This window comes from Aptenodytes patagonicus, chromosome 22 (assembly GCF_965638725.1).
Source record: "Aptenodytes patagonicus chromosome 22, bAptPat1.pri.cur, whole genome shotgun sequence".
NCBI lineage: Eukaryota > Metazoa > Chordata > Aves > Sphenisciformes > Spheniscidae > Aptenodytes > Aptenodytes patagonicus.
Window position 1 is genome coordinate 2,060,240 of NC_134970.1, and position 26,964 is coordinate 2,087,203.

Consider the following 26,964-nt stretch of genomic DNA (forward strand, 5'->3'; position numbering starts at 1 on the left):
CCCGAGACTGCCCCAAAACACACCGTCCCCTTGGAAAGGCAACGTCCTGTGGGACGAGCCCCACAGCCCTCCCGGCCAGGCTCCCGCTCGCCCAGCCTGGGATGCGTGATGCTTTCCCGGGAAAGCAGGCAGAGAGGTAAGCGGGCATCGGAGGAGCTGGAGGAGCTGGAAGCCATCGTTTTCTGCTCAGCCCATTCTCTGGGCAAAGCTGCTGTTGAATAATAATGTCAGTCACACGCGAGGTGCAGGGCAGAGCTGAGGTTGGGCTATTTAAATGATACTTGCGTGTGCCAAGAAAACAAACAGAAAGGGCCAGTCAAAGCTTTTCAGTGTCATTGACACCCTCGGACGTGCCAGAGCCAGGAACAAAGCCCGCATTGTCGCAGAGCACAGCCTGCGAGTCTGTTCGGAGCGGGCAGATGCGGGGTTGCCCACCCTGCTGTGCTGCGGCCAGTTGGCCACGTGGGGTCCCTTTCAAGGTGGGTGGCGAGACATGTCCTCCCGTGTAGCCCTGAGCTTTCTCCTGGGCAAGGAGGGTAAACAAAATGTGGCCTCTGTGTCCCCGTGCGTGCCAGGGGTGGCAAGTGGCCAGGCACTTGAGGGGGGATGCTGTAAGGGCAGGGATGGGGAGAAGCCGTATGGCAGAGGGAGCTCCAGCTCTGCCTCCGTGGTGGCCAGGAGAGGAGTGGCATCGGGACACTGGCCCCGACACGGGGTGCCCAAAGCGTCTTTGGGCAAGTTGCTGCAGACCTTGTCTGCATGTCCCTAGGAAGTGCCGTGCAGAGACCTTCCGCCAAGCGGGCTCTGGAGGAAGAGCAGCAGCGGTTCATCGAGGCAGCCTGGGAATGGACACACGGCGCTGCTCGGGCCGGGCTGCAGCCCTTGTGCTGTGCCCCATTACGCTGCTCTCTCCAGCGCTAGTCCCTCATCTATAAACTGAGGATAATGTTTCATCTGCTTCTGGGAGCAGCTGTGGTCTATTATTTTGTGTGTACATGTGTTGCCCGTTCCAGCAGGGCTACAACTTCTCTTAAAGCTCCTGGGCATGCCAGAAACGCAGGGAACGCGCTGCCGTTCAGGGGCACTGGGTCTTGGTGACCGTCAGGTGCAGCCTCAGGTCCCTGTGGGTTTGGCTGATTTGCTCCATTGCAGTACATGCAGCAACGGAGCAAGGCAAGGGTTAAGCACGGGGCCCCACTGGAGAGAGGGAAATAACCGGTGTGGCAGGGGAACGGGAGGGAGCCGTGGGGTCCCTCGCTCTGCAGCGAGCGCTGGGCTCCAGCTGCCTCCCATACATATGCTGCTCATTTTTCATACTGAACACAGCTGCCGCCAGCATCTCTTTCCTACCCCTGTTCCTGCCAGTTTTATGAGAAAAGAATAAAGAGGGGAAACAGATAACTGCAGAGGTTCATTTGCCAATTGTCAGGCTGCCGGTGCATCAGAAATAGAGTCATCGGTCTGCTTCCTCCACCGCACCGGGGCGGCGCAGGCATCTTTTCATTAGCAGCATTATTTATTCATGGCCCCCCCAAGCTCCTCTCCTTTTTGGAAGAAGGGACCTGCTGGTGCTCCCGTTTTTTCCAGGGTGGCTTTGGCCTTGATTAGCTCGCTCCGTGTGTGGGTAGGATGGGAGAAGTTGCCTTTCCCGGAGACCTCAGCCGCTACCCGGGGGTGAAGCCCTTCCCTTCGCCGGCAGGCTGCTATCGATCGGATCAGCAAGGGCAGGCGAGGGCGGTGGGGTATGGCTGATGCTGCAGGCTGCCCCTCTTTCTTTAGCTTGGTAATTAGAAGCTCTCAGAGAGAGGGAAGAGAGGTCACGCATGGAGTGGGCCTATTAACCCTGTCCCTTGCCAGCTACCCTGCAGAGAAATGCCCTTCAAGCAGGTGCTCTGGTGCAGGCTTCCAGCAGGAAGGCAGCTGAGGGGAGGGAAGATCCCCTTCCACCTCCTCTGCCCCACAGGTGGGTGGGGATTCACCTCCCATGGGAGGTTTGCAGCTGAAAAACATAAAGGCAGGGACTAAATTTTGCCTAGAAATGTTGGTAGACTCATCTCTCTCATACGGCAGCAAGAACCACCGTGGTGGTGCCCCATGTCCTGCCAGAAGCAGTTGCCTTGAGGCAAAAGACAGAAAGCAGGTCATATACCCACCAGTCCTTCTCCTGGTGCATCCTCACAGATTTTTGGCATTCCCAAGTTGGCCCTTAATGAACTGATCTTCCATGAGTCTGTTCAATGCCATCTACTTTCAGCCTCCTGGGACAACAAGTTGCACGTTTCAATAGCTGGGAGGACCATCCCCCTCGTTTCCAGCCTCGCTAGAAACTGAGGGTTACCAATTTTCACGCAAGCCGATTTATTTTGTGGTTTCAGTCAAAGTCCATTCAACCCCATAGCTTTTCCTAGAGCAGATCTGTAGGTAGACTCAGGAGCAGTCTGCAGGATCCCCCTCGCAGTCTGCCGGATCTATTGCTGTACTGATGCCAGTGATATTTATGGAAATATATGCAGAAGTTCCTCAGGCTCTGATGGAGCAGAAATAGTTTCATAGCATTATTTGCCCAAAATGCCACCGTTTTGAGTGCTGTATCCGGACAGTGAGAAGCTGATGTCAAAGTAACTGTTTACAGCAGGAGCTGATATGGCTTCTAGGGACAAGTGACTTAGCATTGCAGCACTAGGAGCGTTAATGCAGCAATTCTGAAGTTTATGTATAAGCTCTGAGCTTATATCACCTCTGCCTTTCGTCAAAGCAATGCCATAGCCCCAGAGCTCCTCTTTGATTCCGCTTCTCCCATGCAGCAAAACAGCAGCCCAAGGAAAAGCAGGTAAAGATGAAAGCTAAACTCTTTGCCCAACCTTCTCTGGCTACAAAAACCGTTCCAGCTTTTATTTCAGATAATGGGAGGTCCTTGGTTAGTTTTCCCAGTTTCCCAGGGGCATTTCCAAGCCGCAGGCAGCGGTGTTTGCTCTGCGGTGTGCAAAGGGAGGGGAAGTGGGTGTTTGAAGTGCTGACTTGGTGGTGGCACTGAAAATGAAGTCATGTCCCAAAGGATGGGAATGTTGTGGGGAAGATTTGATGGGTGAAAACCACCATGTTGTGACTTGTGACCCACCAAAACCCCTAATAGTGTGTTTAAAGTAAACCCCAGACTAGCACTGTTTCTTCTGCCTCTGTCTTGGCAAGTTGCCTTTGGCTTCGAGGCCTCCTATCACTCATCTTGTGGTTAGCTGGTCAGGAGTCACCCTAGTAGTTAGGAAAGGAATGTTAAAGGCCTGTTGTGTAAACCAACCGCTGTCTGAACAGACTTTGTTTTCAATGTAAATCTTCTGCAGGGAATGATTTAACCTTCATTTATTCTTTTTTTTATTATTTCATTAAATAAGATTTATACAGGTATAGTATTGGAAAGGTCATCCATCCCCCGAGCTGTGGGAAGAGCTCTGCGCATTCCTCCCTCTTCACTTTCCTCCTTTACCCCTTGTTTCGGGGTGGGAAAGCACAAAGACTGGGTTTTGTTGCCTTCCTGGGAAGTTAATTTATATCTGCATGGTACACACAACCCCCTCAGCCCTCCTGCCCCCCATTCCCACACTTCATGAATCCTCCAAGCTCAGTGGTATTTCAGCTGGAGTAACCAGGAGCCCCATTTAACCGCTTTTGCCCAAGGGAGTGCATCCCGGCTGAGGGGAAGCAGGGGGGTTATTCCACTCCTCTCGCTAAGAAAACACTAGATGACGTATCTGATGACTGCAGCAAGGACCTGGGGTTTGGGCTCAGGTTTTCTGGCTTGCCATGCTGCTAGCGATTCGCTCTGCAGACTTTCTGCAGGCTGCTCCTCTTGTATCTCTGAAATGAGATATTTTATGTTTTTCTTGTTTACTGATATGTTATGAGGCTGAATGAGGGTTTTTTGCAAAGGTATTTAAGATCCACAGCAGCAAAGCATCAGTGATTTGACACGCCAGCATAGGTGTGCTTACAGTCGTGCTCTGTTTATCCTGCCAGCTGGGCTGGCCATCCAGCTCTGAGCACAGCATCTACCGAGAAGCATCCCTAGTCACATAGAGAAGACTTCATCCAGGCACGAAGGTTTACAAGCCGAGGCGGCAGAGCTGGAAAGGATGTTTTGCAGCTTTCCTAGCAGCAACCTGTTCTCCAGGGCTTTCCTGAACCCAGAGAACAGATGGTCGGGCTGGGGGCTGGGATGCAAGGACGAGGGACTCTTGTTGACATTACCTTTACCAGAGTTGCCTTTCATCATTAGCATGTAAATGGCACCAAGCACCCAGGAATTATCCATCTATGATCTCTTCATTAGAATAGGCCTCTGATCAGGTTAATCTTGCTTTCCCCTGTGGAAAGGAGGATGCTGAGCAGCTGTATCCCCCAGCAAGTGAAGGTAGAGTGAATTTCTGAGACGGAAGGATGCTGCGAGCATCGGGTTTTAAGTGAATTGGCAGTGATTGCTTTGGCTCTTGCACAGAAATGCAAGGGCTGAAGTAGCGGTGTTGATGGTAGTAATTGAGACTAATGGGACCAGTCCTTTGGAGCAGGTGCCCTGGAATACGTGTGGGGTGGATGCTGGCTAGCCCAGGTCTCCTGCAGAAAGGAGGGGAGCGGAGGAAGCTTCCAGCCTGGTGCCTTTTTTCAGCCTCTCAATGGTCTGCTCTCCCTCTTGGGACGTAGAAGCCAAAGCAAGCATGGGGGAGGGCGGAGGAAATGTGTTTTAACAGTAAATATGGCCTTGTTATTTATCAATGCAGAGTAATTGAAGTAATTTCATGTCGTTTTTAAATGCAGTGCCTAGGGATCTAATCTATCTGTCTAATATTAATGGGTAATATTTGGTTGCCTCATTCATTCATTACTGTTTTCATTAAGACTCTAATCCCATTTAGGAGTCTGTTTGTCATTTTAAACTCCTCTGTTTTATCTTAGCCTGCCACAATCCTTTTTAACAACTTAACTGAATTCATGAGTTCTAGGCTAGCAGCTTGGGGGAAGGGGCCTCTGCTGTCTAGCATGTGGTTTTTATGGGGAGAGAGGAAAAACAGACGGCTGAAGGCAATTGCAAGCAGCAGGCACTGAGCTTTCCTGTGATACACACCACTGAGATTTAGGTCTTTCATAACAGATCTGGATGTCTGCGTTTCAGAACATGGAGCTCCCTTCTCTGACACAGAGAGTGCATTGACACCTACTTTGAAACCTCCATCATTTCCAAACCAGTATAAGAAGCTGCTTGGAGCAGGGCCGTTGTTTATAAATGCTCGGGGTGTTTCCAGACAGGCGTTACCATTCTCTCCAGGGTATCCCCGCTTCCAGTCGTTATCACATCGCGGGTGCTCCAAGGCCGGGGTGGTGCTGATGAGGGCTGCGGGGATGTACATGGAAATGTTAACCCCCAGAACTTCTGTGCTGGGGCAAACTCTGAGCAGCACAGTCTTTGATTTCAAGGTGAAGCAAGCTGCGTCAGTGCGGCTGGTACCCGCCAGCGTGGCACTTGCACCAGTGCTGCTGCCCAGGGAGCAAACACCCCGCAGGAGATGGGGCCGGAGGGACGGCCGTTTGCTGCAGGCCCCAGGAGGGGAGGTTTGTCCTGCTGTAGCTCATGTTGCAAATATTCCCGGCTGGGCATCTCCTGACGGGACCAGCGTCAGCCCTAGAGACGGCATGGCTGTTTGCTGTCCAAGCTTGCATGGTCTAGGGACAGCGTTAACACAAACCTGGCCTTTTTCTGCCTAAAGCCCTGCAGAGCATCGCACAGAAGAAATGAAGGGACTTCAATAAAGTGAACTGAGATCCTCTCTCCAAGGAGGAAACAGCAGAGACTGAGATGCCCCTGCCTGCACCATCCAGCGTGGTCGCTGCAGACAAAAGTAAATACCGAGTCAGAGCTGTGACCGAGGCGTTTTGTGCCGCAGAGCAACCTCTTCCCACCCCCTGATGCCAGGGGCTCTGTCCCCTGTCCTAGCTCTCCTCCTGGCCGGGTCCCCGCACCCTCGGGCTGCAAAGCACCTAGGAAGCCTTGGCGGGGTCCCCGCAGTGCTGCCGGACATCACCTGTAGTGCCGAGTGGGCGGCAGAGCCGGGCATCCCCTGCGCTGCGAGGCGTCCAAGTCTAATTAGAGTCCCAGGGAATAGAACCATTGTGCTGTTAATGACTCTCTGGCAATGTTCTGACTAAAACAGTAATTTTAATAAGCGCAGCCCAATTGTAAGTGTTCGTTGAACACCTAATTACATTGGTTATAACTCCAAAATTATTCAGAATTCTATTTTTGCCACTTCCTTGCAAAATAGAGAGGGAAAGAAGCACACTCTTTATAATTATTCACCTTAATTAATTTTCTGAGCTTCTGTTAAAACTTTTAAATGACTGCAGGGAGTGTGCTATGAGTTACATGGCAGCAAGGCAAAGCACTGAACGCAGAGGCCGTGAACTGATGCGAGATGAAAGTTTACTGTGTTGGATTGATCCCCACCTGAGCCCAGAAATTTTGGAAAGCTGCTCCCCTTTTATCCTTATTAATTAGTTCCCCTGAGACCTGGACTAATCAGTGCTGCAAAGGCCACTGCTCATTGGCTGGGTGGCGGTGGCAGGGTGGTCTCGCCGAGCAGCGTGCCGTTTGTCAGAAGACGGTGCCAACGCTTCAAGAAGCCACTTCTTATGGCGGCAGTGATGTCCCCCAGCAGGGACGTGCGGATGTGCCACGCGGCCGCTCTGGGCACATCAGCCCCTCGTCCTGAAACCCGGAGCAAGCCCAGAGGAACCTCCCACGGGCAGCGGGGAGGTTGTGTCACCCTGGCCGGTGCCAGCAGCACACAGAGCGGCTGCAGAGGATCTCCCGCCCGGACGGAGCTGCTCAGTGGCAGTGCTGTGCAGCAAGCCTGGAAAAAGCACGATTTCCAGAAACTCATTTGAACTTTTTTTTGCAGTCAAGAACAAAAATGCAGCTCCCCTGAGGCGTGGTGGTTTTCTAGGGAAGGAAACGTGTGGATGTATTGCAGCATAACCTCGTTTTTGTGGTGGAGACCTTTAGCATCTCATTCCTTGTTATTAGAGTGCGTAAACATTTATCACATTACCCCCTTTTCTTGTCAAGACAGTAGAGTTTCTGTGGGTCGGTTCTGTGGGGAGGACAGAGCAGCTTGGTGTCCCAAATGAGACAGACACTCTGCTGAGGATCCCGTACTCCCCAGCTGCAGTGCACGCCGCGTGTGTAGGGGGGCACCGGGCTCCCCAGCCAGCACCGTGCGGGGCAGGAGCAGCCCGGGGGAGCTGGGCGGGAGTGAGCGTGGCGGGCATGTGGCTGCGCCTCTGTGGTCAGGTTTGACCTAATTATGCAATCCATAAATTTTGCTGCATTTGCTGATTCCAGAAGCCTGTGTAAATACTTCAACCAGTGTTTTTATTTCTACGCTGGAGATGAAAGAATCGCTTCCTGATCTTGTACGTGCACAAGGTTTTCCTGCTGGCCTGCTCTCCGGTAACAGTGGACAGCCGTAGCTGATAGAGGTGGCCATGCGTCCCCCGCCCCTCGCTTCCCAGATGCAGATGGTCCGTGCAAAGCAGGAGGGAGAGCTGATGCTGCCAAGCCACTTTGGAGCGGTGGCTGTCACACGTGTGCTGGCACTGGCGTGCCGGGGGCTAACTCTGAGCGTGGGGTGGGCATGTGAACAGCAGCATGGGATCCCAAACCCTATGCACACCCCCGAGGGTTGCACTACGATGCACAGCTGGGATCCGAGGGAGGGCGAGGGACCGGGACACCCAATCCGGGAGGGGGCACGGTCAGTGCCTGTGCCAGGCGGGTGGTACCCTGCCCCTGCATGAGTCCGCTGTGCAGCAAGCATGCGGCAGCGTTGCCTGCCGAGGGCAGAGGAGGAGCTGCCAGGTTGAACAGACCGACCATTCGGTGAATGGTCGCGGGCGGCCCATGTTTGAGATGAAAACCCATTTCTCCTTCTCCAGGTTTACATGACACTGTGCTGCTCCTGGGAGCAGGGATGGGATCTCTGCTGGACACTTTGTTATTCCAACAAATCTCACTCAGATGTTTCATACTGATGGAATGATTAACTCGAGTCGTTGTAAACCACGGGAAAGCATTTGCCTGCAGGAGCCCCTGTGCCAGAACACAAGTCTGCTCTGAGCCTGAGTCCTGCCAGCTGCTGCTGGGTTGGATGGAGGAAACTGTGGCTTGAGGACGATTTTACAGCTTGATTAAGCCTTACTGTGGGGCATTTGCTGTTTTTTCACTCTTTCTTGCTTCCTAGAGGAGGCTGCCCTTACTTTCATCATCTCCTTCAGGAGCCTAGCGCTGTACGTGGAGGGCAGCTGGGAGCCAAGGAGACAGGTACGCTTGGAGAAGGTCTGATTACTTGCTAAGAAAGCTATCCGGTCTCCTGTGCTCAAACACAGCTTGTCCTCATAAGATGCTAATGAGGTTCTTATAGCAGTAAAGCCAAACTCATTGAAAAGGTTGCTTGGATCAGAGTTTAAGGGACTTTCTCCGCATGCATCTGCAGCGCTGTAATTAAATAATCCCTTTGTAGTCATGGAAACGTTGCCTCTGTGTCCTCTCCCACTCACTGCTTTTCTGCCAAAAGTTACAGGCATTGATTTGGTTCTGACAGCCCTTCAGTAGCTCTGATAATCCTCTCTCTGCTGAGCGGCATGGGAGAGGAGAGCCAGGTCCTCCAGTAGCTGCTGTACCTGTCAGAACTCCCCCTCATCCGCTCCTGGGTGCGTGCCTTCATCTATTACAGGGACTAATGGCTGTCCCTGATGGAGCAGGTATTCCTGCCTTCGGCAGCTCGGCAGCACTTTGGGGATGCTCCTCAACGCTTTTCAGTTAAAACGCTCCCCCTTTGCCTTCTTCCCTGTGTCCTGGCTGCTCCCCTATGCGATGCACTGGCTGCATCCCACTCGCTGCTGGGTCTTCCAGGCTCGCTGCTGGCATCAGTCTTAGTGTGTCCGAGATCTTCACCAGCTCTGCTCGAGTCGAGAATAAGTCATTTCCAGGTAGGACTTTTCATACAGCTTGGGGCGGATTGGACCCATAGGTCTTGCTCAGCAAAGCAACAAGTGCTCCGCAGCCCTGCACGCTGGTTTTTTCCTTGGCAGAAACGGTATCACAGGAGGACTGCAGATTTGAACAGTTCTGCATGAAGGCACAGGGAGGAGAAACAGCGGGAAGAAGAGTCTGTCAAACTTTTTACAAGCCTCTGAGAAAGTTTGGCTTTATTTTCCCCAGCTCTGTCACCCTGACACGTTAGCGGCTGGAACTGATGAGTCCTCCTTGCGCCTTCCCACACTTTTTCGTGTCTCCTGCAGCAGCACAAAGTGGTGTTTTTTCATGAATGAAGGGAAGAATAAAATCTCATTGGAAAGTTCATCAACTTTGGGCTCCTGCTCACTGAGTGATAGATAGCTTTAATTACATTGAACTAGTTGGCATCTCTACTACACTACCCAAAGTCATTAAAAATAGATTTTCTGTTTGAACTCCAGCACCCTGAGGGGGTCTGCAGGCAGCGTGCCGTGGCAGTGGGACACTGTCTCCAGCCAGGGAGGTCAGAGGCCTGTGCTGGTAGCAGGCATAAGCTATGGAAACTTTGCTTTGTTTGTTTATTTTATGTATTTATTTATTTGGAACTGGATTGTCGCGCTTATTTTAGTTTCTCTGGGGGCTGGCAGAGTTTGAGTTCATGTGTTTTGGAGAGTCTGTATTGGTTTTTGTTTGGGGTTTTTTTGCTGATGTTGCGGGTCAGGCAGTCAAGGAAAGCGGTAATGAGACTTTATCATTTAATTATTGAGAAGCAGGTTCATAAATAGGGAACTGAAAAACTCAGCAGCAGAGTTTCGGCGTGGACAGAAGGAAGAGAGGTAGCAATTGGGCTGGAGGGAGGAGGGCTCTGCCCTCAGAAGTAAGGAAATTCCCCAGGAGTGTTGTTTTCTTGGCTGTTGTCCTTCGTGCAGATGCTCCTCAGCTCTGCTGAATTGCTTTATCATTTTGCATTCGCTGTGACCGCACTGATGTGGAGTGCCTGTCACCTTTTCTTATCCCCGAAATGACTTGCTGCCTGCTTCAGCAGAGGTATGGCCTCGCGGATGTCTCCGGGCTCTGCAGGGGAGCAGCAGTCCACCTTGCAGGCAAGGAGGTGCAGGATTTGAGGCTGCATTTGGAAAATTCCTGCATGCCTCTGCTTGGCTTCAGGACTTCTTGCCTCATGTTTCTGGTAGCTGGAGCAGAAATCTCAAGGCATCCAAAATCGGCATCAGCTTTTGAAAGCTCAAGCTTTGCTGTGAGGTCTGCGAGCGCTCCAGGATGGGGGCTGAAGTCGGGGGCTCTGCTCTCTGGGTGCCGCAGGACCTCGTGCTCCTGCTCTGCGGATAAGTTCATCAGTTCAGGCAACAGCTTTCTCGGGGCTTAATCTGGGGTGGGGAATACACTCCCGAAGTGGTGATAGACCTTCTCAGATGTTTGCTCTGAGTGCCAGGAGCATTCCTCTGACCTATCTTCTCTAATGTAAACAAAGAGAAGTATTTGCATTTAAAAACTAAATACTGAAAACCAGAGGCCTTTCCAAATAAACCATTCTGCTGCACACAGAGCTGCCCCAGGGGCTGGTGAGGATGAGAGAGCAAATAGACCAGGCTGTGACAGATGGGAGTCACATTGGTTATGCATAGCTGCGAGGTGCTGGTGCCCGCTGGGATCGGGATGCCGGAATGGGGATGCCACGAGTGCCTGTGACCATCGGAGCAGGGCTGGGCAGGCAGGACCCAGCGGTGGCCACGATTTGGGGTTACTGAGCGGGTGCCTGATGACTGCACCCACTCCTTTCCTGCTCTCTGCCTTTGGCAAGCCGTGGGCCCGCAGAGCCGGCACTGCACAGCTCGCGGGCAGGATCTCTCCTTTCTCCCTCGCTGCCCTCTCCGCTGCCTTGCCGTGGGCAGCTGCCAGGCAATCAGCCGCCTCGCGGCTGCGGGCAACAAACCGCTCCAGACTTCGTTGGTTCTGCTGTATCCGGTTACTGGCAGAAACGTTTCATTCCTCGCTTGAGCCACCTGTGGCCATAAAATCTGCCGAGACTGATCCTCTGAAGCCTCGTTCCCCCTTTGCTGCAGAGCTGCGCTGCCGGCGCGGGCAGTGGGAGGGTGTGCAGGCAGGGACTCGCGAGGAGGGGCTCGCCGGACGCCTCCTTCGAGGCCGAGCAGGATCCGCTCCCATCGTCAGGAAGGTCAGCGTGCTGCTGTGATGCTTGACGGCCGGAGATATGCGGGTGGCTGTGCTTGTGACAGCGATGGCCGCTGCCATACCAGAGACTATCAGCAATCCCTCTGCTCTCTTCTCTTTTATTTTCCCTTCTGGTTTTCCTTTCAGTGCTTTTCTGTCTCATTTTCTTACTATTTCCTTCCTATTCAGCTGCTGCTTTGCATCCCCCCTCTCTTTTTTCTTTCCTTGATGGCAGTCCGTGGCTGAAGAGGGCATGGGGGGAGGTTCTTGGACTTGGGAGTCCGCTGTCCCCCGCCCCAATCCTTGTTTTCCTTCCACCTGCAGACATTGGTGTTCCTTGTCTTCTCTTCTTTCCCCAGCAGAGCGGTTCACATGCACAAATGCTTTGGTCTCGTAATGATAATTAGGCTAGCAGAGAACAGTTTAAAAATACTTAAAGCCAAGAGAGTGTTTCCAGCCTGCCGTCAGGAAGAGTAAGGACATCTGAGCTTTATTTCTGTACTGTCTCTGAAGGAAATATAGCTTTCAGTCTTCTGTGTTCATGACAGGTATAGGATAATAGATGGATATATCCTATTCTTAATGGTATTGCTCTTGTTTTTCCATTAAAATGAAACGTATTCTTTAGAGGGTCGGAATATTTTCGATATTTGGGTCGTGGATGGTAAGGATGGTCAATTATGCGTTAGTACTGTGAGAGCTGGGCAAGTACTGCAAAACCCCCCAACCTTTTTCATGCATGCAAATATTTAAATGCTTTCTGTTCATAATCTTTTTGAACTTCTTCATTTAAACATTTACTTGGGTATGGAAGCAATGCGGGTTTTCTGGCATTAATTTTTGTGAAGGGTGAATTTCAAAGTCACGGGCATAAGTATTGAAGAAAAGCAGATGGTTTGTTCTTCCCTGAAGTCTTAGACCTTCCTCCAGCCAGGGACCAGAAACCTGCGGCCACGGGGTGTATCCGAGCGGTGAGGGCTACAGAAGTGCTGACCCAGAGGCACCCAATGTCCTTGGTCGGACCAGGTACCCCAGCTCAGCCGGTGCCAGCCCACCCACGTGCCTCTGCCAGGTCTGCTTCGGTCACCCAATGCTGAATGCCACAAAGAGGAGAACGGGTAAAGTTATCTGCCCTGCATTTGCAGGCATTACAAAGAAAAGATCAAATGGTCCCATTTGGGCTAGAAACCTGCAACTCTAGGCATCGTTCAAAATTTTTGTGTAATTTTTAAAGAATTATCATGTGCAGAAGCCACAGCTTCTGAGCAGAAAAAGAACCCAAATGCCTAACACAAAATCATCTGTAACGAACTGTTATTCATATAATTCAAATCCTCCGTTATTTATAGAGCGCCACGAGAGCATCTAGCTCTTCACAAACATAAAACAAGCCCTGAGCTGCATATAAATCACGGGGACAGATCCTGTCAAGCCTCACATTGTGGGTAAGAGGTGGGGGATCAGCAGTACCCGATGATTTGGGGGCTGTCCTGACCTCCAGGGTGGGTGAGAGCCATCCCACCAACACGGCTCAACCTGCTGGGCAGATTTTAGGGGAAACCCAGCGACCTCCCTTCGCTGCATCCTGCGGCGGCTGGTGACTCCCACGGGGGCTGCTCAGAGCCACTGCAGCTCCATGGGCTGCTTGTTTGGTTTGAAAAACATACGTTTGCTCCTGGGTTCCCATCCAGGAGCAGTGCGATGTCTGCATCTCTGGTCTGCGCTGGGAAATTTTGGATCATCGCCGGCGATGGGGTGGGTGTGGGCACGGCTGCAGGGCCATGGCTGCAGATCCACGTCCAAACCTTGGGTCGGCCGCCCCGGGGAGGCTGTGCCTGCCGCCGGGCTGGTGGGCTTGCTCCCTCACCACCGTGTTGTCTGTAAAGTGCTTTGAGGTCCTGAGAGGGAAAAAGCAAAGCGGGTAAAAGCGTGTCACGTGCGGCCACCCGAGGTGCAGACGAGACCCCAGGAGGGCACCCCGGATGCCTTTTGCAGCCAAGAATCAAACCCAAGCCCTTTCTTTACACCTCTGTGCTATTCCATCACCCTGCATTTCTCTTCTCCATTTCTGAAGCTCTTTACAGCCATCACAGGCTAAATGCATGCCTGGCGTACCTGGCTCTGCCTCTCACACCCCCTCGGTCCCTGCCCCGCTATTCCAGCTCCAGGGCTGCTTTGCTCTTAGCGTACCCCAAGCTGAGCCCTGTGCCCATCCCACGGACTTCATCTCATCAAAAAAAATACCCAGCCCTGCACATCCACGCGCAATTTTTGTTTTAGGAAAAGCTGTTAAGTAGGGCCGAGGAAACAAGAAGAATAGCAGCCCTATTGGTGTCGTGTTTAGAGAGGAACTGGGTTCTCACTGTGTCAACAGCACTTGGCGTGAAAGTGGCCGTTGTTTGGCGAGACACTGCTCCTTTCACCCCGCGCGCCCCAGCTGCTGGGAGCCGGGCGCTGTTTTTGAAGGACAGAGCGAGTGCAATGCCGACAGTTGTTTTAATTTTCAGCCAGTTGCAGGCATCACTCCCGGGGCCCGAGGGGAGCAGCCTGCGCTGCAGGGCGGCTGTGCTGGGGACAGCAATAATTATTTACAGTATTTGATAATAGAAGTGTAAATGCATTGAAGAGGGACTGGCACCAGCAGGGCCATTGCAGGAGCACCACGCTGCAGCGTCAGGACAAGTGATGCAAACGTACCATGCCCGCCGGAGGTGGCAAGGGACGGGTTGGAAAGGTTAAAGTGGAATTTCTTCACTGGAGTCACGCCAACGACCCATGGTTAAGGCTTTGTGTCACTTTGGAGCCTTTGGGGTTTTCAGTGCTGATAAACGGGTCAGGACTGTGCTACACCTCAGCTTCGCATAGGGACCTTTCGTGTGTGCGATAAGTGCGAGAGGGGGTTTGCAGCAGCCGTCTGTGTTGGTGTTCCCTCGTGCGCTTCCCTCTCTCTTCTGCTCTGGCATCTCTTGCTTGGGAGAGACGGGTGGCCCATGCGGGGGTCGTGCCTGGGGCGGCCAAGCCCATGCTGGTGCTGGAAGGGCTCAGGGTGGCGAAGGAGGAGCAAGTAGTGAAATACACACGTAGGCTAAATAAGCTGCCAACCTGCAAAATCCCAATGAATTTTATTCCCTGCCAGCTTTCCTCCCTGAAGCAGCTTCCCCCGCGGCAAGTGTAAGATAGCAAACTGTAAATCAGGGAGGAGAGGACGCAGCTTTCGCCCTGGGAGCGTCTCTGGGCAGGGAGATCAGGATGGTTTCTGGTGAGCTGGCGCCGGGAGGCCAGCCGGGCTCTGGGCTGCCCGTGATTCATGGTGTGGCAGCACCCAAGGGACGGAGTGACTTCATGACTCGGTCCCCAATATTTCCTCTTCTTGGCTGGCTTCTGCAGGGATATTGAAACAAATTCATTTGTGAATCGCTGTTGTGTTACTCGAATCAAACTGGCGAAGCAGGACCTGGAGCTGCTCTCATTTCGCTTGCCCGCTGTGCGGAGAGGAGCACTGAGCCCATGTGTTTGCTTCCTTTGCAGGTGTCCCGCGTGCCCGTGGAGTCCTGCGAGCAGTACACGACCTGCGGGGAGTGCCTGAGCTCGGGAGACCCCCACTGCGGCTGGTGCACGCTCCACCACATGTAAGTCCAGCCTTGGCCATTTTGTTTGAGCTGCTGCTGGTGATGATAAAAGCAGCTTTCAATGCCACCAAGCGCCTCCCACGCAATCTTTGCAAAAGCGAATTAGGTTGAAGTTCCTTAAATCCATCCTTCCCTTCCCTGGACGTTCCCTGCATTGCAGCGGGAATGCCATCGAAAATCCCTGAGCTTCTGGGAAGAGATAAAGGAAAACAAATTCCTGCTTTAGGAGTGGTGTGTCGCACACCGCACGGAGAGGGTGCCATGGACACGATGGGAAAGCAGAATTTAAACCGGTAGGAACAAAGACCTCGTGTTTTGCACACTCCTGCTTGCCCAAGCCACAAGTCCCTCCCAATTAACAGGGAATTTTTAAAGGCAATAGTAGACTTGATTATATGAGTGGGACTTTGCTTTCAGAGAAGTTACAGCACTGGAACAGAGCAGAGCACCAAGCCCTATTAAATGTATCAGGAAGAGATATTTAAATTCTGCAAGGAAAGGTCAGAGGGTCTCCGCTCCAGCCGTCCCCCATGGGGCAGAGCCAGCAGTGCAGGGCTCGGAGCTGGCAGCGCCTCACGCACATCAACAGGCACAAAGGGCTAAGGGTTTTTGGTTTTTTTTTCAGGGGAGCTCCAGGAAACGCTCTCTGCATTCAGGAGGTGTCTGTGTCCTTCCTTTCTCGGCCCTGCCATAATAACGATCACTTCCTAAGGCGGAAGGGGGACCACCAGGCAGAGGCAGATCAGGGGAGGAGGGGAAAGCCTCGAGGAGGCTGGAGGAGAGGAATAGAAATCCCTCCGGCCGCGTGCCAGCTTGCAGAGCAGCCCCGTTAAATGCATGGAAATTGGGGCGGAGGCAGAGTTCAGGGACCCGCACAGCAGCACTTGGCCACTTGCCTGAGGAGCAGGTGCTGGAGGGGGAGCGGTGAATGGCAGGCTCCTCTGCAAATCCAGCCTGGATTCGGGACCTGTGGGCTTTGGGGTGCAGACTGGCTCCCCGAGGCTTGCTTGGTTTGCAAAGAGTCGTTGCCACACTTGAGGAGATGCAGGAGAACCATTGCAGCCACTGGCCCTGAGCATCCCGCAGGCTCCACGCAGGCAGGGGCTGGGGGCGGTGGCAGAGCAGCCCCCACCAGCAGCACAGCAATGTGGAGCACAGGCGCCCTGGGCATCTTTTTTTTTTTTTTTTTTTTCTTTTTTTTAAGCTTTTTTCCTTTCAGGCGAGCCTGTCCAGCCCTACAGCTAAGCCACCATATGTGCACTTGTGTCCGAAAGTCTTTACTGTCACAGCGACTTTGTCAGAAGGAAGTGATTTCTGTCCCTGGTGATTCCCATCCCTTTGGCTCTTCCCTCGGGGCAGCCATCCCCCTGTGCTTTTCCAGCAGTTGGGACAAAAACCACCACAGCCTTTTGATAATGAGGGGACAAGGAAGCGAGGAAAGGGGACGTGCTCTACTCAGCATCTGGCTTGAGCTGCAGGTCTGTAGGTGCTCCCCGGAACCAGCTGTACGGGTACGAGAGCATCCACTCGCCTGGGGACAGTGGCCTTTTAGTGCCTGGTGCTGCTAAGCTGTGCAGCAGGAGGGGACGGCTGCATCAAGTATCTGTAGGTGTGTGTGTTTGGTGTTGCTCCTCAGAGTCCTGCAGCAGCTCCTCTGCAAGGATCACTGAGTGCTTTCCTAATGCTAATGAACTGAATCTTCATAAACCACCCGGGAAGCAGGTAAAGGTTGTTATCTTCATTTTGCAGAGAGAAAACCCTCCATGTCAAGAGGAGAGAAAAGTGTCATTTCCTCTGCCCTTTTGGTCATGACATTTCAGCATTAACCTATTCCCAACAAGAGTTTCTTCCCTGATGGTATTTCTCAACCTTCCCTTCGAGCGTCTGTGCTTTGGCTTGCTTGGAGCAATGATTGTTTTTTAGCTTTTGTCTTAAGCTGTAAATAATTGAGTTTATCTTGCTGTTCCTGAAGCCTCTTTCATATTTGCTTGGAGGGCCCAAGCGCTGGAGTGTTTGTATTTAATTTGTCATCTCCCTCCTCTAATTCTTACATGTCCCTCCTGTCAGATGGACCAGCTGCTCCTTTGCTCAGTGGAAGGGTTGCGGGTCAGGGTGTGAGTTGCTCACGCTGTGTTTTCTGAGGGCTGGTAAAAAGGGTGAGGGGCAGAAGAGCAGACGTTTTCATCCTTGAAAGAGCAAGAGAGTGGCTCGCCACCTGAGCAAGTGTGGGTATGGTAAACACCAGCACTGAGTCTGTTGGGGATTGAAATCCAGTTGTTTCTCCCCACTGCTTGTTGTGGGGCTTTGCTCCTTGGATTCGGGGTCTGTATCCTGGGGGTACCGAGACCCCCAGGCAGCTCTGGGAATCTCTGCGCAAGAGCTGTGCCCTGCAGAGGAGCAGGGCAGGCCAGCGCGTAAGGCAGCTCCTCTCTGAGCACTTGGCATCCACCTTTGCAGCTGCCAGAGGCTTAGCTGAGAGCATGGACATGCAGGTACTGAGCTATCAGGGAGCCAGAAAAAATAATCACCATTTTAAATGATGTGTTGGATGTCTGAACAGGTATGGATGCGAGATAGACGGACGGACCACTGCCCCATTCTAGGTGGCATCAGGCAGTGTGTCCTGCCTTCCACACAGCCAGCCAGAGAGGAATAATAAAGGAAAAGTAAAAGGATCTGAGTTGTCCTGGGATAAGCTTTCGTTATCCAATATTACGTAAAGTTTCCTTGTGTGCTCGTTATGTATTGTTGTCTCTTAGAGGCCTGAGTCACGGCTTAAGGCTCTATTGCACAGTGCGGTGCTTGCATACATGCGTGCATACCTAGAATTTAAGGGTAGTGATAGCAGTGATGCTCATGAATGAGCTATCTCTGAGGATTAAAGCAGTGAGCTCTGGAAGCAGGAGTCGGTCAGGCTGGCAGCGCAGACTGACTGGGGTAGCTCTGGCGATGAACCTGAACCCAGGAGGCAGCCGGCCGCGGGCTGGGTGCAGGCACCGAAGCAGACTGGTAACTCCTGCCCTAAAAGAGCTGCTTGATGAGGTGATGGCCTTGGGCAGCGCATGCCTTGCACCTGGCTTTGAGGAATCCTGGACACAGGACATTTGAGAGGGTGCTAAAAACCAGCAGGAAGGGAAAGGTGCTCGTCCTTCTGCAAAACTCCTCTGCTCACCCGGTGTCCCTGGGGCAGCAGTGCGATGGCTGAGCAGCCCGTCCCTGCCCAGCGCCTCTGCTGTGTCCTCCTGGACGGGGTTTGCTCGCCGTGCAAGTTCATCCTCTCCTACAAACAGCGCTCTTCAGGAGCAAGCAGAGGCCTCAAGGAGATTGTTAAAGAGTCTCTTCAGCCCAGTGGGATTTGAAACCTGCAAGACTTCCATATGCTGCTCTCTGCAAGTGTGTTATTGTCTACAGATCTATTTATCTCTGTTAGGGCTGTTGCCATAAATAGTATGATAAAAAAGAGCCATTCCGGCGAGTCAATGAGATAAAGGCTCCAGTCAAGAGCTCACTTTAAAGCTATCTTACAGATTCACTTAAACCTCAATAATTCTTCCTTTGGCAGCATTCATATTTAGCTCCATTATACTCCAAAAAAAAAGGAAAAACAGCTGAGAGGGTGAGGAGAACAGCAAGAGTGTTTGCTGGGGATCACACGGGTGATTTGGAAAGGGAAAGTGTAAACTCCGCTTTCCTTAATCAAGAGCAAACGGCCTCGCGGGGAGGATGATGGTCCACTGTTTCAGAGCGGGAAGCCCTGTTTTTTCCAGGCACTTGTCAGCTGGTCAGAGCTAGATGTGCGTGGCAAAATTCAACTTCTGCGTGGGCAGGAGGTGTTTCTGCTGATGCACGTGTGTGTCTGGGACCGCCCGAGCCGCTCCACAGGGAATCAGGAAAACAAGCAGTTTGACAGCAGCACCTTGTTAATTCAAGTAACACACACTCAAGTAACTGTCAGAAGGGAACTTGCTGGTGGCATGTGGGGCTGGTGACAGCATCTCGATCCTCTGACCTTTGCGCCACCATTTGAAATAGGGTCCAAGATCAGCAATGAGTGAAAAGTGATAGTTTGCTGATAGCTTATTAAGACCATTAATACCGAAAGGCCAATATGTCATCTGCGCCCAGAGAGGGGGGTTGGAAGAAAAGGATTTTTCCCAAATGACATAAAATAGAAAATCACTGAGGGATGCCAGTGCTGTGCTGCAGTCTCTGATACCTGGTTTGAAACACTGATAATTCTTTCTTGGTTTCCCGGTGGGTGCTCCTCTACCTGCTGGAAGCAATTTAATTTCACTCCGCTCCAAGGACACCTGCGATAGAAAAACAGGGATAACAAGCCATCCTGGAGCACACGGCATGCTAGGAGCAGTCCTAGTCACTTTGGCACGCTCGGAGGCTTGCATTCCTGATGGCGGGAATGTGAGAGAGCTGGGAGCCCAAGGCATGAAAACTGGCCAAAGCACAGCCAGCAGCTGCCAGAAAGTCCCGTTCCTCACCCTGCTGCACTCCTCAGCTCCAGGAGGAGATGATTAATGAACTATGTGTTTTTGTTTTAATGAGAACGGAGGCATCATCTTGTTACTGCCTGTTACTGCTTTACGGTTTAGTTTCTGTGCAGATTATGAATTTATGGCTTGCAGGGGTCCCAGCCGAGCAGCGGCAGAGTGCCTGGCTCACCCTGCACCCACAGCACCCGCTGTCGCTGCTGGCACATGGGACTTAGCAGCTCTGGATTGTGTCCCAGTGCAGGGGGGACTGGGAATTGCTCCTGAGATACTTGTGGTTTGCCTTTCCTCTGATCACAGAGTATTTTTCAGTGCCCTTTGGTCTTAACCTGGAGTTTGTGCCCGATACCTGGTCCCGGTGCAGAGCATTGCCCCCAGTCCTGCTGATAACTCCCCCTTCCCCTGGCCCAGGCTCTGCCCTCCTGTTTAGCTCACCCCTGGTCAGCTGTAGCACCTCGTGCTGTTTGACATCTTCCCTAGGTGCTTTCTGTGCTCTGATGTGTGCTCATGTGTGGCAGGTGCTCCCCGAGGGACAGCTGCGAACGAGCAGACGAGCTGTACCGATTTGCAGGCAGCATCAGCCAGTGCATGAGCATCACCGTGCAGCCCAGCAGCATCTCTGTCTCCGAGCACAGCCTCCCGGTAGGTGCTGCCAGCAAGCGGGGAGGGGTAGACCTGTTGGTGAGAGGCATTTCCAGCATATTTCAGGTTCACAGTGAACAGACCGTTTTCCAGCCTTTCTCCCTGCTCATCGGCACAAATGTTTTCCCATGAAGTCAGGCTCGCAGAGGGACTGGGGAGGAAAGGGGCCATCCGAGCCGGGGAAGAAGGGGGTGGGGATGGCAGAAACAAATTCCCCTTCCCCTTGGGCCTCAGCTCACATTTCTCTTGGTCCGGTTTCATTAGCTGTTGAAAGGAAAGGCTTTGTTTCCCAAAAAACCTCATCTGTGAGCTGTGCTCAGGCCTGACTCTCTGAAGCAGCCCAGCTGTTGCTCTCCGAGCCCCCCAGCACCCCGCGGCAGCTGGCCTTGCTGTAGCCCCTTCCCACTCCCTGCTGGGGCCGGCTGCCCCCCCTGCCCACGGGCACTCGTGTCGAAATGGCATGGGGCTGTTGGGAGGGCACTCACCCCTTCAGGCACCGGTTTGCCATGGGGACAGTCCCCATTCGTGCTGGGGTCAGTGGGGACTCGCTCCTTTCCGATGGCCACGTGTGCCCGGAGCAGGGCTGTCTCTCCCGTGCGTGCAGTGGGGCAGTTGCAGCTCAGGGAAATTGTTCGAGCTGCTGTGCGTGCAGAGGGTTGTTGCTGCTTTCATGCATGAGAGGCAACGCGCCGCTGCTGCTGTCACAGGTTCCTGACACGGGCATTGGGGGTGGCAATGCTTCTGTAGAGCAATCAGGGGGATGAAAAGCTGCCATTGTCACCTCTCCTGAACTGCAGTACCCAAAGGCTCAGCAAGGCAGTTTTTGTATCGGTAAAGAACCTGCATCCTTGGCTTTCTTTTTCCTCCTCCGCTTCCCATGAAAGGGCAGCTGGCCACCTCCTGTGGACGGACGGGTAATTTAAGGGGATCAGTATTGAATGGGGAAACAGCAGGTAATGAAAATGTGAAGGAAACTCAGGCAGCTCTGCCTGCTAACAGGTTAATGGCTGTGTTTTGTTTCCCCTCTGCCCCTCCTCTCCCCGGCTGCAGCTCAGCCTGCTGGTGAGCGATGCTCCAGACCTGACGGCTGGGGTCACCTGCCTCTTCGGAAACCTGACGGAGGTGGAAGGGCAGGTTTCGGGCAGCCGGGTTGTGTGTGTTTCGCCAGCAGCGAAAGATGTTCCTGCCATACCTGTGGATCAAGGTAAGTAACTGACTTCTGGACAGCAATACGATGTCTGTGCCACCAGAAAGTGTGGCATAGGTTTGGAAGTATCTGCTGGGTGGTGCAGACCCTTTGGGGCTGCTGCTGGAGAAATTCATGCTCCTGTCAAAGACCATTGAACCCAGGGAGCTAAATATGCTTTGTCCTTAAGAAATGCATCCCACACAGGGAAAGATAGGCTGGGAGCAGGCAGCACCACGTGCTTGCCTTGTCCCTACACCCTCCCTGCACTGCCAGACAGCTCCCCAAGACAGGACAGGAGCCGTCTGTCCCCCCCCCGGGGTGGCTCATGAGTGGGGCAAGGCCTCGCAGCCTTGCCACACTGGGTGGATCTAGAAGGCAGGAGCCCCCCCTCAGCCTGGCTCAGCACCCACGAGTAGGTGGATGCAGTTTCTATTTTTCGGTCCTGATCTTCGGGTTGTTTCTTCATTAATGTCACTGCTGTCATATTTTCTCTTCCCATAACCAAAATGCTACTTGCTTAAAACTCATTTTCTCCTTGGCATCCTTCCAGGTGTCAACTGTTTTTCCCTGCTGATATCTTTGTATTCCTAAGGCGTTATATGGAGCCTGAGACTTGGTGAACACTGGGGCTGAGAGCTGGCGTGGTAGCAGGGCTAGCGTAGGCTTACCCAGCGCAGCTCTGGAAGAGCAATCTGCTCTTAATTAACCCGGTGCTGAGGCTCCTAAAGAGCTTCAGTAATGCCCTCGTTTTCAGCATTGTCTCCTATTCTAGTCTTGGGCTGCTTCTCAGAGTAGACTGAATTAGTGTTTTTATGCTGGAGACAGAATCCTTTAGAGAATGGGATGAGATCCCAAACTCATTTCAGCTGTGACCCAAGGCAGCATTTAGACCCTGCATCTCCAACGCACTTTGCCATCAAATCTGATTTGGTTTGGAGGCATTGCTGGAGACAGCCAGCCCAGCGCCCTGAGGTGCTCAAGGGCAGGTCCGGCTGGTGGGATGCTCGGCCCCCAGCTTGGGGAACTGCTGCAGACTCACCGCAGGTGGGGGGCCCAATGCCTGGGGGAGCAGGGAAATGAAAGCAACCTGACTTCCACCTTCTATCCCAGAAGCAGATGGCTCAGCACATTGGCAGGCGGGGATCGGGTGCCCCCGTGTCTGCTGTTGCTTCCTTTGTTACTGCTGGCGGGGCTGACGGGCTCTGGTTTGCATCCCCAGACTGGTTCGGCGTGGTGCTGCAGCTGAAGTCACAGGAGACGGGGAGGACGTTTGTCAGCACGGAGTTCAAGTTCTACAACTGCAGTGCCCACCAGCTGTGAGTGCTCCCTCCACGTCCCCGAGCGGAGCCAAACATTGGCTAAAAAGAGAAAGGGCTGGGAAATGGATGCTGGGCTCTGGGACCAGCCGGGGGGTTTATCACGCTGCTTGGTTCAGCCAGCAGACATGTGCGGTAGAAGGGGAGCCCACCGGTCCCTGTCTTCTCTGAACTTCTCTGGGTGCATGTGTAGCTTTCTCTGCCTTGTGAGATGCAGGCAGAGTGAGCCTGAAAAAACCTTAACCTGCTGGTGCCCCCAAGCTGCGCGATCCTGCAACTGTGAACTCGGATGCATCTTCACAGGCAGCTGGTGAAGGCAGAGCAGAGGGTCCGGGGAGGTGGGCTGCAGGCAGCCGGAGGAGGCAGAGCCCTTCCACGCTGCACCGGCCAGGAGAGCAGGGTGCTGGCTGCTGTGAGGATGCGCCACGGGGTGACAGAGGAGGGCATGGCCGCCAGAGGAGACGGTGGCAGGGACTGACCTGGAAGTGTCCAGCCCTGGGGTCTGAGGACAGCGGTTGTAGTTTAGATGGGGTAAGCGAGAGCACTGGCAGGAGGAGCTCCCCGGAGTTGGGCAGAGCAGCCCTGAGAGCCTGATACAGCAGCGCAGGCATGCAGCAGGCATGGTGGGCTGCTCTGTGGGGGGCTGGGGGGCTCAGCACTGCTGAGCATCGTGGAGACATATCCCCCATGGGCACATCTGCTGCTGAAAGGCGGCACGCAGCTGGCTGGCCTTAAAAACCTGTTTACAGACCTGAAGCATTTATAGATTTCTCTCTGGAAACACAGCAAGCCCCAAAGCACCAAAATGAAACATGGGCAGGACCTGCTAGCAGTCAGATAGCAAAAGGCAGGCCTGACCCATGGGGCTGGGCAGCATCTCCGGCAGCAGGGTCAGCTGCCAGCTCTGCTGCGGGAGCGTGATTTGCTGCTCGAGCTGGCTGGTGGGATTCAAGAAGTGCCAGCACAGGGTCACTCCCAATCTTTCTGCACTGGATTTGAAGCCTCAAGCTATGGGGCCTTCCCTGCTGCACTTGGAAGAGGGTTGTGTGTGCTGATGGGCTTGGCTGGCCTGCAGTTTTTCTAGGCATGCATTCAATTTTTTTTAATTTTGTTTTGAGCCATAGCACAGAGCAGAGGTACCGGGATGAAAGGAGCCCTGTGAGTCCTTCAGTCCCCCCATGCTGCCTCTCATGGTGGTCCGTATCCGTTATCCCAATGATCCCTGCCTCCTGTTGTGCTACCCCTCGTGCACAACTCTGTCCTTACGTCCTTGTCCCTCAGTCAGGCTGTACAGCACCAGCCTCTCCTCCGGCTGCAAGCGCTTGCAGTCCTTCCAGCGGTTCCTCTGCATTCTCCTGTTTTTGAATTTGCATGAGGGATGGCATCATGGGGACCCCTATTTTCACTTAGGAGTGGAGGTTTGAATCGGGAGAGGCAATGCATCTTTTCTGGCCTGTCATTTGGCTTCATCTGACCATGCCTTTCTACCAGCTCCTGTTTGGAGATAAAGTGCTAACGTGGTGGTAGATTCTGCAGCATTTACATCATACCAGACTCATTATCAGTGAGTTCAACAAGGGCACGAGCCAGCCTGGCAGGAATGAATCACAGCGTGCAAAAAGGAGAAAGGGATACAGGTCTCAGCCAGCGGACAAGAGAGACCTATTTATCCTGAGACTCTTCATTGCAACGGTGAGGGTGTCTAGAGAGAGCAGGGGAGCAGCTGTGGCCTTTGTGGCTGCACGGAAGCAGAAGAAGTGGTTGTGGTGTATGAAGCACGTACCCCTTGGGAGCTGGCATTAGGCTAAGAGAGGCAGGAAGGGTTTGGGGCTGGGCAGGAACATGCTGCTCTTGCAGACTGGTTCTGTGAAACCTCCCGTGCTGGATCCAGCTGTTGTGAACAAACAGGCTGAGCTGGTTCAGCGCTCAGGTCCGTGAATTCCTGTGTCCCAGGGGACCTGCAGGTGGTTCAGGGAATGTGGTGGTGGCTTCTGTGTTAAGTCCCTTTTAATAAGGAACAGATGAGTTGGAGAGATGCACTTTCTGAAGCAAAAGAGAGACGGTAGTCCTTAAGAAAGCTGGATCGGGATGAAAGAGCAAAGGTGGTGACCTGGTGTAAGTCTCTGAGAGCTCAGGATCCTGCTGGGAGCCCCTTGCCCTGCTCAGCTGAGCAGAGCTGAAAGCAGCAGCCAGAAAACCACAGTACAGTGACAGGTGCCGAACCAAGCTGTTGGCCTGGGTGATCGGAGAGGTCCTCCTCCCTCGGACCCAGCGGTGCTGGGGGAAGCAGAGAGCTCCACCAGCACCAGACGGGAAAGCCGGAGGCCAGGGCCAGGCCAGGTGAGGGCGGGTGGGAGAAGTGCTACAGACCGAAATGGAGACAGAAATGGGTCAAACAAACGAGCAATTAAATAAGCTTGCAGCACTTGATATTATTCCCCAGATTTGCATACGCGTGATTAGAATAAGCTTCCTTAGCTATTAAGGTCACTACGAATGCATCAGAAGGAAAATACAATTGAGTTATTAAAACACGCATTCTCATGGCAGAAGCCTGCGAGAGGCATTGCCCTGGCACCTCTGCCCAGCTGGCGAGAGAGGCCCTGCCCGGAGACCTGCTTTCCTCGTTTTCCGATTTCCTACCTAAGGCCATGCTCCCGATTCCCTGGTGATGCTCTTCTGTTTGCGCTGACCCTGGGCTCGCTCCGGCGCATCCCTGCTCCGGGCACTGCCCGCTCCAGGCAGCACCCCGGTCTCTGGAGCCGCAGGTTGCGATGCGGAGCTGAATCCCATGGGCACAGCTTATACTTACGCCAGCAGACGGTCACCAAAACGCTGCCATGTGGCACGGAGGGTTGGCCTCAGAGATGGAGGAGGTGGTTACTGCAAATATTAGCAGCTGTCATGGACCGTGCATCTAACTGGCAGCCAGTTAGTGTGGAATAAAAACCACCCAACCAGTTCACTGGCAGCTGGGCCACCCCATGTCTGAAAAGGGTCTGCGTTCTTTCAGAAAGTATTGTATTTCAAAAAGTATTGTATTTCAAAAAGTATTGTATTTCAAAAAGTATCCCTGGAAGTATTTAAAAGACGTGTAGACGAGGTGCTTAGGGACATGGTTTAGTGGGCATGGTGGTGTTGGGTCGACAATTGGACTCGATGATCTTAGAGGTCTTTTCCAACCTTAATGATTCTATGATTCTATGAAAAATGTTTCATAAACAGTTAATTTCTTCCAACATGAATCAAAAGCGTTTGCTGGACTCTTTCCACTCCAAGGCCAAGCAGAAGTGTTACCATTGACTTGAAGCATTCCTGACTTGTAAAACAACCGATCCAATTTTTGCCAGGCTTGCCTTGTCTTCCACTTTCTAGAAACTAAAAATCAAGTCTGGTGTCCGCGCAATATTGTGCTTTATTTTATGCCAATGCAATGATGTGCAATAAATCCCAACTTGTATTTTATTACTGAATGAATTGTGAGGTTGCTTAAAGACTGTCTTTTGAGTGCATGTTTTCCCAAACCTGTTCATTACTTTTGTTGTATCAAAACATCCCTCCAAAGAAATTATTTTCCCATGAAGGACCCTGAGCCTGGACTTCTGGCTGGGCCTTTCTATTACTGTATAGACTTCCCAAGGTGATAACCTCCTCTGTAACTCCTCCTTTCCCCCCCAGGTGCCTGTCTTGTGTAAACAGCGCTTTCCGCTGCCACTGGTGCAAGTACCGGAACCTCTGCACCCATGACCCCACCACGTGCTCCTTTCAGGAGGGACGGATCAACGTCTCTGAGGTACCAGACCGGGGTTTCAGTACTCCTGAGTTCTTTCTTCTTTGCTTTTCTATGGCACAATCAGCGTAACCAATGCTTATGTGAGGTTTTTCAACTTTCCATGGGTCGGGGCTCCTCTCTTGGCTGGCATCAAAAAGTGCAGATACAGCTTTAAAGGAGCGTAGCAAGAAAGTATCAGTTTAGCAAAAATGATATGTCTCAACCTGAACGCCAAAGCTGATCCCACCTCTGATATGTGGGTATGCTCAGGTTCAGTAATAACTGTAATTGCTGGAGTGCTTTCCTTCAGGGGTCTCAAAAGACTTCTCAAAGACCAGCAGATTTCAGCAACTCCGCTTTACGTACAAGGCGTGCCGGGATTTGCCCGACAGCAAGCAACGAGTCAGGTGCAGAGCTCTTGGTGGGACTCATTCAGTGGGTTGTGTTGGCAGGTCTGAAATCTATGGCAGGAGCCTGACAGTAAACTGATTAAGAAGGGAATTACAGACATGAACAGCCCCAGACTTTGGAAAAGAGAATTGATTCGGGATCCAGCGCTGTGGACCAGGAGCCATCTCTCTTAGCAGTTAATAAAAAGTGTGGGGCTCAAGTCCAAAAATGCTTTCAACAGTTTGAAGGAGGCACAGCCGTTAACGGCTC

General features: G+C 52.7%; 1 protein-coding gene across 2 annotated transcripts in view; it reads left to right on the forward strand.

The window, feature by feature from the left end:
* Positions 1–26,964, forward strand: part of PLXNA2 (plexin A2) — a 210,290-nt gene that overhangs the window by 121,217 nt on the left and 62,109 nt on the right. For both annotated transcript variants that reach the window (XM_076358294.1, XM_076358293.1), the window contains exons 5-9: positions 14,780–14,880; positions 19,904–20,027; positions 21,078–21,231; positions 22,436–22,532; positions 26,211–26,325. In XM_076358294.1, coding sequence (XP_076214409.1) covers positions 14,780–14,880; positions 19,904–20,027; positions 21,078–21,231; positions 22,436–22,532; positions 26,211–26,325 — 591 coding nt within the window. The remainder of the gene's footprint in view (positions 1–14,779; positions 14,881–19,903; positions 20,028–21,077; positions 21,232–22,435; positions 22,533–26,210; positions 26,326–26,964) is intronic.